Source organism: Artemia franciscana, chromosome 7 (genome assembly GCF_032884065.1).
Source record: "Artemia franciscana chromosome 7, ASM3288406v1, whole genome shotgun sequence".
Lineage (NCBI taxonomy): Eukaryota > Metazoa > Arthropoda > Branchiopoda > Anostraca > Artemiidae > Artemia > Artemia franciscana.
In genome coordinates this window covers 7,102,676-7,113,733 of record NC_088869.1, presented here as the reverse complement: position 1 = coordinate 7,113,733, position 11,058 = coordinate 7,102,676, and the positions used below count along the sequence as shown (strand labels likewise).

Here is an 11,058-nt window from a genome sequence, read left to right as displayed (position 1 = left end):
AGCAATTTCTACACGCAGTTTGTGAGGTTTTGAATAGATTATGATAAAGCAGGAGCGTTCTTAGCTGTGTTAGCCTCAGGTGGCTTGGTGCTGGGTTGATTTGTTAGTAGCAGTAATAGCCGCCCAGAGTAAAGTGCTCTGTTGCGTAATTTTTTTTTATTCAGCCTATATTGATTAATAGGCGTAACTAATAATAGTGAGAAGGAAGATAAAGAAGAAAACAGACTGTTTGAATTTGATAGGGGAAAAAAAGGCTTTATTGACCTATGGGGAAAATGCCTAGAAACTTGCTTTATGCACGTTTTATGTTGAGTCAAAAGATTTGGAAAGACGAAAGCTGCTCAATCTAGTTATTTTTCAGCAGCTCTTATTTAGAACTGTTTGCGAGAGGATTTAGTGCCTCCCATTGTCCCTCCGTCAAGACTGACATTCCACTAATGTGGGAATAAAGTATTTAAGTACGAAAAAAGAGGAAAATTATAGTAGGACACTACGCATGCGTACCTCAGATAAAAAAGAGTTGAATCAGCATTTATAATTATTGAGTGCTTAGTGCTTGGGTGAAACGTGGTATTTTAGGCAAATTTTCATATCTTTCATAGTCTTAATTTTTTGTCTTCTGTTCATTTCCGAGCGATTTATATATGAGCAGTTAGAACTCGATGAGACAAATTCGGCTGCTTGGAGGCTTTTGATTTTTCAACTAAAAAACTGTTTTGAGAAATATTATGAAGACTGAAATATAAAAAAGTGGTAAAAAAAAGCTTCATATAAGAATTTCAAATGGTAGAAATTCAACATTTGAATTGGTTTTGCCGATTTTTTTTCTTTTGGTCTTCATTATTGTTCTTTAAAGACAAAGCATTTTCAGGTACGAAAATTGAATGCCATTAAATAGCCGATTTTGTCTCATCGTGTTCTATCTGCTCATATGTAAATCGCTCGGTAGAATCGCCCCTTAGAAATGCTATGCACGATGACATCTCTACCTTGACTGCAAGCCTGGAATGGTTTATTGCTTTCAGCCTCTGTTGTTTTCCCTATCTAATGATGATTGGGCAGAAGTTAATTCACTAAAGACACTCGTTAGAATGCATCTACATTCGGCATTTTCTGAAAACTGGGGAGTGTAGACCGCTCCTGCAGTTCCAGTTTTCCATAACGAAAATCCATAAGCTTGGCAAGGAAAAGCCAAGTATTAAAGTAGGTCTTAAAATTTTAGAGGAAGAAATTTTCAAAATAAAGTATTCTACTCTAAAATGTAGTAGAAATGGAAGCATTAAAGTTTAACACAAAGGCGCGCGTCAGGTTGAAACGCCGAGAACAGAGCACTCAGTTGCCACCGTCAGTAGGATTTTACTAGATCCAGTGAAAAAGAAAAATCTGGTAAATTTAGAGGATCTAGTAAATTTCACGAAATCTAGTAAAAATTATCATTTAAGTATAAAACACTGTTATTATATATATTAATTAAGAGATAAATATTCTACCTAACACTAACGCTCAAAGTTCCTCTCTCGGCTTCTCCTTGATACTCACTTTAAAAGCAAAAATATTTTAAATCGAGACTGGTATGACAGCTTAATTTGGTTTCAGGAAATTACCTCAGACTCTCATAACAGTTACTACGTTTATTAGTTTGGTAAGCCATTGTGTCACTATTCTCTAGGCTGTCTTATAGCTCCAAGATAGTCCAAACTTATAGCACACTAGTTATGAGAGTCAAAGTTCTGTCTTATGTAGATTACTCATTCGGTTCACTCAGTTAATTATGAACAAAGCAAAATCATGCCAGTGTACAAGGCCCGTTTATTTCAAATCTTTTTGAGAGTTGACCCATCACAGATAATTGGTTAACAGATTAGGGCCCATTTACTTGGGTTCAAAAAATAACTTCTTAGTTTAACAAGTCACCAGATTCCACTGCTCCACTCTAAGAGCACCCATAAAAGTTGTTACCAAAAAGAGTTGTCCCCATCACGTTCCGCAGAAGTACATCGAAAATCTCTGCACATTTTGGAAAGCTTTTCCCCTTTTTAAAGATGCTCCTTGAAACAAACTTTTTCTATACTCGCCCAAGTTCTTTCTGACTCTCTGAAGCTTGCCCCATTCAAGCGCTGGACCAGAGAGAGAGTTATTGATTTTGTCAGTTATCAAAACCAAGGCATGAACTAGGCTAAATGTCTTGAGTGTTTCGTCCCTGATAAAAGTGAAGCAACTCTTTCTCAGGTCGTCAGGTGCAGCACCATGATGGCTTAAGCCTTTAAAGTGTGACTTTCTCCGGTTTCAGCATTTTTCTTCTTACTTTCAATTTATATGATTTAGCTAACCCGAAGACTATTAGCATGATGGTATTATTGGATTTAACTGATTCTTGTATGGTACATCCTTTTTTGCTTCGTAGCTCGAGTCCAAGCGGAGGTACGTTTTTTTACAACAGAATTGTACATCTAAACCGGTCGCTGATTACGTCATTTACATTTCTAAGTGACATAGATTCTATTTGTTTCTGATTCCTTTGAAAACGGTTTGAGTAATAATCAGAGAAAAAACGAAATAACCTTCCACTTCGTCAGTTCAAAATAAAATTCTTAAAAGAATTGCTTTGAAATTCGCCGGAAATCTTTCTAAGCAGTATATTCTGAATTTAAAGATCTGCCTAATTAGTGTTTAAAACTGGCATCGAATTTCCACTTACAATGCAAAATTAAAGTTTTTATATTTCAAACCTACAAACCAAAACTAGGAAAAAATTTCGAAAACCGTCACATTCAAACAAACACCGGATTCTGAGCACTCCCTCGTCTGAATTACTTTGTTACGATGAGTTGTAGCCATTTTTCTTCGTTGATTGTTTTTTACTTTTTCAATATATTTGGATTTTCTGACCTGAAGACTATTGATCAATTTAAAACCGGGCTTCACCAAAAGATTCCCAGATTCCAAGACTACTGTTTAACGTCCTCCTCACACTACATCCAAAATATGAAACCTGTCCGGTAGCACAACAAGACAATCAGAAAAAAAAGGGTTTTTGAACTTCTAGGTTTCAAGAATATTTGATCATACTATGAACAAAAATATCCAAAAAATTTCTAAAAATCTTGGAACCAGGATATAAATTTATAATTATAAGGTTTCCTTCTGACTAAGAATAGCACCGGTGTCCCTTTATGCACGGTACTTCAAAGCAATTGCCGAAAACGAGAACATTGTTTATTATATTTTGCGTACGGTTATGTTATGCTTTGCGTGCTAAAATTTTGGAGAAATAGTAAAATTTAGTAAAAAAATCTTTTAAATTTGTTAAACTGAATTTTGGTCGGGTGGCAACACTGAGAGCACTTGAAGAACAGCTCTATTCGACGTTGTACTTCAATGTGGAGAGATCTTCATGGGGACGTTTTCCTTAAGAAAGAAAATCATCGACTCCTTCGAAAGAAGATTCAAAAGCCGTCTAAAATCTCACGAGGAACAGTAAAAATATTAGCAGCAAATCAGATGCTTAAAAGTACCTGGTGGTGTGAATTTTGGAATAAAAAAATATTTTTATGAAATGCCCAGTATGAAACTAAACTAATTCACTTCATACAGATACTAAGGTCAAGCTCTTGATTGCAAAGTGAGATGGGGTACATTTGCGCCATTTTGGCGCTTTTTTGAGGTGTCCGCGTAGTAATTTGTTTCAAATCGGTCCATTTTTCTGGGGGGGAATTTTTCATTCGATGCATTTTCATTTTATGGCGGCTTAACTTTAAATCAGGTGTCTGGCAACACTGGTTGGTTGACAGTTTCATAATTGCCTTTTTTGGATTAATATGTCGTATAGCGATCGAATGTTTTTTGTTTTGTTCTTGTTTCTATTTTCTATTACTCCATTGTGTGTAATACTTTATTTTCGATCAATAAATTAAGGATTTAAAACATAATCCTTTGATTGATGAAAGCTTGAAATCTAAACTTTTAAAGTAACTATTTTTTGTTGCTGGGGTAAATTCAAGGCTTTCCCTTCTGTCTTTTGCAATAACAGATTGATAACTAGCCAAATATTAGATAAAACAACTTCTATTGTTTACGTGATATTTGTTCCCTGCACCCAAAAATAGCATAAAAACAAACAAGATAAGTTAAAAAAACAAAACCAAAACAAACATGATAAGAAAAAACCATGACAAAATTAAAATCTTTTAGGTTGCTCATTATAATATATTCTCAGAATGGAAAGAAGCAAACTGAGTCTCTAGTGCTTGACCGCCATAGAGTATTTTTAAGAGTTTGAAAATAAGGCCAGTACACCTTTGACAGTTTGAAAATAATTTTTGTCTGAGAACAAAAGCGTATGTCAATATGAGTGACTTGGAAAAGCAAAATGAAAGAAATGTAATTGAGGTAAGTTGTAATAGATCTTAGAGTGAATTCCAGACCTCAGTTTTCTATATGATTTTTTGGGGACAAGTTTTAGGGTTACTTATCTGTTATAGCGACAACCCTCTAGAATTACAATGTGTAAAGCTTGAGAACAAACCGGTTTCATCTCTCTATATTAAGAGACACTTAGATTACACTCAGTGGAAAACAGGTAACAGATGACAGAATGCATTAGATTTATATTATTTGGGCTATATATTTGCATATTAGGGGGGTAGTGGATATGGGGGTCAAGTATTTGGATAGCGTGAAGTTAGAAAACAATTATTACTTGACAGTATGCAGAATAATTGTAGCTAACACATTTTTCATGCATACCCGCTATACTTAATCAATACCTCACCCCCCCCCCCTAATGTGCAAATATATAGCCCAAGTTTGTTTGTAAAGTATTATATTTTCATCATGTTCTGGTATATTTCATTAGGATTAACCTAACTTCACTTACTGAGTGGGGTCGCCGTGACAGATAAATACCGTTTTAGGGATGAAAGAGTGCCACAGATTGTTCTTTTGGCCATCCGTCTGGGGCAAAAAAAAAGCGAGTTACCCCCGATGGAGATGGAAAGAGGTCATAAGTATGGATCTAAATAAAATAAAGAAGATAACGGGAATATTTGCGAAGACTGGGAATACAGCCTAAGCTAATGTATGGGATATGTAGTCAACAATTACCATCAGCGCAACATAATATAAAATAAAGAAAAAAAATACTGATTTACTCAAAAAAAATTGTCGATGTTTTTGAGTTACTAAGTTTTTTTTGTACGTATTCCGTTGTGTTGATGACGGCTGTTTGCTATGTAGCCGAAATATTCGTATAGGTTGCACTGACTGTCTTCACACATTTTCTTGATATCTTTTTTGATTTTGTATGATGGAAAGGCACTATGGGCTACGTCAGGATTCATGAAGGATTTAAAGGACATTAAAACTTCATGGAAAGGGGTAAAGAATGAATCGATTGGGGTGAAGGAGCAGTGTGTGCATCTCTGTTTGGGTCAGGCCGCTGGTTGCCGAAGCGAGTTGTCAAATTTAACTCTTAAAATGCTTATAAGACATAAAAAGGGCCAACATAGTTATTCTTACTGAACTTGTAGTCAGGACCGAATTGAATTGGTGTGAGTCCCGATTGGATTTTTATTTGAGGGTCCCTCTCTATTTATTAAATATTTAAATAATATATTCCTGAATAGAAGTTTACGTACGAAAAGTAGTTCAATTACTTAGTGCAGAATCTCTCTAATATTTGACTATCCCGATTGAATGCAATAAATGTGGCATGAACTTTTATGGGAATCAGTTTTCAATATTATAAGGTGTATATTATATAACTATAAATACATTAATAAATCTCATCCAGCAATGCAAACTTAATATAAAATATTTTTAATTATTTCAATTACTCATAATTTAGCCCTTATCGTCAAAAACAATTTACTTTAAATTTCAAAATTTGTTTTTATACATTTTGATGGTAACGCGGGGCCCTTTCAAATTCGGGGGCCAATAAGTCCCAATCGCCCTTTATCCGGCCCTGATTATAATAATGCATAGTACTACTCATAAATATTTTTATCAATTGTCTTGGAACGGCAATAACAAATAAAGAATTATAATAAATAATAATTGAGTTCCGGAACTCACTATAGTTTACCACGCACGCCATGGGGAGCCTATAGGCACTAGACTTCCAGAAATATCATGATTTTAATGCTAAAAGTATGAAAGATATTTAGTTCGCTAATAAACAATCCGATTATTATTCTTTATTTTTTATTATTCATTATTCTTTGTTTTTTTATTTATAAAAAAAATATTAATAATTTAATAAATTTATTAATAAATAAATAAAAAAACAAGTTTTTTTTAACGGGAAGTAAGGAGCGATATTAAAACTTAGAACGAACAGAAATTTCTTCGCATATGAAAGAGGATGCTTCCTCATCAACACCCCGCTCTTTACGCTGAAGTTTGACTCTTTCTCTCAGCTCTTCTTTTTAAAAATTAAAAAACTTTAGCGTAAAGAGCGGGGCGTTGATGAGGAAGCAGCCCCATTCACATACGAAGTAATTTCTGTTCGTTTTAAGTTTTAATGTCGCTACTTACTTTCCGTTAAAAAAAGTTGTTTTTTTTTATTTAATTTCTGAACGTTTTTGAATCGATGCATGTTCTGATTTTGGCTCTCCGTAAATGAATAATTAAAATTTGCATATTTATTTTTTGGCTAAATGGCTTTCTTATAGTTTCGATCGAATGATTTTGAGAAAAAAAGGAGCGGGGTAGGAGGCTTAGTTGCCCTCCAGTTTTTCGGTTAATTAGAAAGGCAACTAGAACTTTTAATTTTTTACGAATGTTTTTATTAGTAAAAGATATACGTAACTTATAAATTAGCTTACGTAACGAACTTCTGCATTCTCATGTTTTTATTACGTATATGAGGGGGTTCACCCCGTTGTCAGTACCTCGCTCTTTACACTAAAGCTTAAATTTTGTCCCAATTTCTTAAGAATGACCCTGAATCACAAAAGGCGTAAAATAAATAGTTGAAATTACTAAAAATACTTCAGCGTAAAGAGCGAGGTATTAGGAGGAGGTGAGCCCATCATATGCGTAATAATTTCTGTTTTTTTTAAGTGGTTTTAATTCTGCTTCTTACTTTCAGTTGAAAGAACTTTTTCAATTTATTTTTTCATTGTTTTTTTTTAAATAATTCTAGAAAATCCTGCGCTCCCTTTATGGAAATTTTCTTCCCCCATGATAAATTCTTCCAAGGAAAGTTCCCCTAACATATCCCCCTCTTCTCAAATCCCCCCCTCCCCAGCAAAAAATCCCCTGAAAACGTCTGTACACTTCCAAATAACCATTACTATACTTTTATGGCAAATGAGACCTATCAAGTATACAACCATAAATTCAACATTTCTAGTGACATTAGAAGACAAAGAAGAATTTGTCAGTGTTGTTGGAAATTCATTTTACGTTTAAGCAAGATTAGAGAAGAAAATTTACATTTCAAGACTTTGAATGAACCCTTTTTTTGAACATTCTCAGAAACATCTATTGAATGACCCGGAAGTTATTATTATTTTTTTTTAAATATGTTAGTTTTGATTTTAACACTTTAGTATTTCTACTGACGACGATTGCTGTATATGTGATCGAAATTATCAGACTTTTTTACCTGTTTTCACTGTCTAACTAAATGGACTTATCCCTATTGTAACGTTTATTTAGGCAACTGAGGGAAAAATAGCCAACGCCAATAAAAAAAAAGCTAGAAATTTCACAATTGATAAATAATCGTCTTTGAAATAGTCAGGAATCCCCTTCAAGTGTCAAATATAATCTGTCTGTGATAGTTACTTTTCTAAGGAAAGTTCTTAAGGCAATTATCTGCAGTTTTGTTTCTCAGCCTTCTTTTCTTTTTTCATTTCTCCTTTCTTTTTTTCCTCTTTCTTGTTTATCCTACTAAATACCTTATTTTATACTAAAATATGCTTTCTAGGTAGTTTTTGTGCTCCAAATAATTCCTTAAAAAGGGGGTGTAAATATATGAACTAAATTGAACTGTGTTTTTTTCAAACAAGAGCAGATTTTAATCATTTTCCGTAAGAAGGGGGGGAGGGTTATGAGGCAGTTGTGACGTCTTTGTTTTCGGTTTTCATGTAGTTCTTTATAGGAAACAAATCTGTGTTTTAGGAAAATTTGGCAGAAGTATGAGAATTCCTATTGTCACTTTAAATTGAATGGCAAAAAAAATATATAGATAAGCTTTGAATTTTACTTCCACCTTTCTTAAAGCAAATCTAAAGGCAATTTTGATTTGCCAAAGTTTTATGAAAACATGATCAAAGATCCCAGGACTCAAGCCAGTCCTACATCTTCAACTGCGAATATGTGCGAATTTTGTCCTCAAGTTTGATTTAAAATAACGTGCAGAAACTAAACAGCAGTTCTCAGTTCTTTTTTGGTAGATAAATCTGAAAAGTATAATGCTTATAAAAGTTTCAAACATCCAAAACATAACATCGATTATTGGGTTAACAAAACCGATACTTTGGTTTAACTTTACCTACAGCCCTGCAGGAAGTTCCTTTCACTTTGACTCATTCAATGGCATACTCCACTTATCAAGGTATCGACTCCACAAAAGGAAAAACAGAAAAATTATATGTCATTCAAAATCCTATATCGACAGTTTCGATAGTACAGATCGATACTTTCGATTTAACTTTACCTACAGCCGTGCAGGAATTTTTTTCCACTTTGACTCAAACGGTGGGTTGTCCCTTTGATTCAGGTATAAACCCTATAAAGGGGAAAAATAGAAATATTATACATAATCCAAAACCCTATATCGACAATTTTGATTCCATAGATCGATGCTTTTGACTTAACTTCACCTACAGCCTTGCAGGAACTTTTTTTCACTTTGACTCGAGCGATGGGCTGTCCTTTCAATCGGTATCAACTTTATAAAGGGAGAAAATTGAACAATTATATGTAATCAAAACACTATACCAACAATTTCGATAGCAAAGATGCTTTTGACTTAGCTTCACCTACAGCCATGCACGAACTTTTTTCCACTTTGACTCAAGCGATGGGTTGTCCCTGTCATTCGTGTATCCACTCTATAAAGAGAAAAAATTGAATAATTATATGTAATCTAAAATATTATATCGACAATTTCGATAGCAGAGATCAATATTTTTGACTTAACTTTAGCTACAGCCACGCAGGAACTTTCTTACACTTTGACTTAAGTGACGGGATGCCCCTCTCATTCGGGTATCAACTCTTTAAAGGAAAAATAAACAAAACACATGTATGAAACATCAAAACATTATTGTATGTCAATAATTACGATAATACAACCCGATCTTTTCAACCTCCCACAATGTATATTTTATCATAAATTACAGATTATATTATAAAAATTATTAAATCACTATTTAACTTCGTCATGACATTCTTTCACCCATATTTTTATTTTTTTCATTTTTTTAAAGCATAATTTTTCGTTCCAACTAAATCAACTCGTCCTACAACTTGTTTTAAGTGCAGTAATTACCTCCCCCCTCCAAACTCTGAAGTCACTTACGTCTTGTGAAACGCTAAGGTTAAGTAATCGGGCTTGTCAGATAAGTAATCTAGGTATGCTTGAACGCATTCTCAATTGTCAAAGAACGATCTTTTCTTTTGAGAGACCACCAAGAGGGGGAGGGGGAGTGCTTTTTAGACCACCAAGGTTATCAAGCTGATTTTTCATTTTGTACAAAAGCGCTTATTTTTTCCTATGCAAAATCAAGTTCAATTTTTTTTTTTTATTTGTCTCTTTTCTTTTAGTTCAGACGTCGTGTTGCAGGTCTGAATCTCCCAGAAGAAAGCGATGAGTACTTGCTTCGGTGGTTGCGGGCCAGAAATTTCGACCTTGATAAAGCAGAGGATATGCTTCGGAAACACATAGATTTTAGAAGGGCTTGGGGAGTAGATGAGCTTACGGATGACTGGAAACCCCCCAGCATTCTCAAAACTTACTCCCCAATGGAGTTCATCGGATTTGATAAATCAGGTCATCCAGTGTGGTTTTCAAGACACGCTCAATTCGACTTTCCAGGTGCGATGCAGTGTGTCAACACGCGAGAGCTTATGCGCTACTTTATTTGGAACATCGAAAAGAGCCGAAGAATGATGATGAGACAGAGCAAGCTATTAGGGATACCAATTACGACACATTTAATTGTGTCAGATATGGCGGATTATAGTTTCAAATATCTGACAAACAGGGCAGTGCATGAACTTGCTATAAAATTCGTTCAAATATATGAGGCGAATTATCCAGAGATGCTTGAAAAAGTAATAATTATTAACACAGCAGCAATACTACAAATAATACTAAAAATTGTCCGACCTTTTTTAAGTGATTATACCATATCGAAAATACAGTTCCACGGCTCAAATAGAAAAGAATGGGAAACAGCTTTAAAAACCCTAATTCCTGAAGAGATTCTTCCGAAAAAATGGGGCGGAACAAGAATAGATTCAAAGGGCGATGAAGCCTGTACTGAAATTCTTGGGTTGGTTGGGGATATTCCGAAAGAACATTATTTAAGGAATTTACAGCAAATTGATCTTGACGGCTGTCAAAAAATAAAAATCGATAACGGTAAGAACTTCATTGTAGCTAGATCCGTTGAAGAGCCAAAATCAGTTTTAAAGTGGAAGTTCTTCTCAGAAGGTGGTGATATTGCATTTGGCATAAGAAAAGTGGAGGCTGATGGCGGAGAAACAGAAGTTTTGGCTAAAACCAGGAATATGGCACATAACTATATAGTAGAAGGACAAATACCTATTGATAAAGGAAATTATCACATTGAATTTGACAACTCTTATAGCTATTTCACATCTAAGATGGTTACGTTTTCTGTTGAAGTTGAACTAGATAGTGACACCGTGGTATCTAGTGACCTTTAACTAAAGTGATTTTTTTTTGTTTTTGCTTCGGAGTATCAGGAATACATAAATTGACATTGCTGTTATCATTTAAGTCGTTGGAAACTGCTTTCTTGAATAAAACCTAGTTCTTTAAGACCTTCCTTCGTAGTCAAGGTTGTATTCATGCAT

General features: G+C 34.4%; 1 protein-coding gene across 1 annotated transcript; it reads left to right on the top strand.

Moving 5' to 3' along the window:
• Positions 1-4,193: 4,193 nt before the first annotated feature.
• Positions 4,194-11,023, top strand: LOC136028781 (SEC14-like protein 2). Its single transcript, XM_065706683.1, has 2 exons — positions 4,194-4,389; positions 9,781-11,023. Exons 1-2 carry the CDS (start codon positions 4,348-4,350, stop codon positions 10,906-10,908), a joined length of 1,170 nt encoding a protein of 389 aa, XP_065562755.1. The 5' UTR covers positions 4,194-4,347; the 3' UTR covers positions 10,909-11,023.
• The last annotated feature ends 35 nt before the right edge of the window (positions 11,024-11,058 follow it).

Coding starts and splice junctions, on each gene's coding strand:
- LOC136028781 (XM_065706683.1), top strand. CDS start 4,348: ATGAGTGACTTGGAAAAGCAAAATGAAAGAAATGTAATTGAG. Junction 4,390..9,780: donor ATGAAAGAAATGTAATTGAG/GTAAGTTGTAAT, acceptor CTTTTCTTTTAG/TTCAGACGTCGTGTTGCAGG.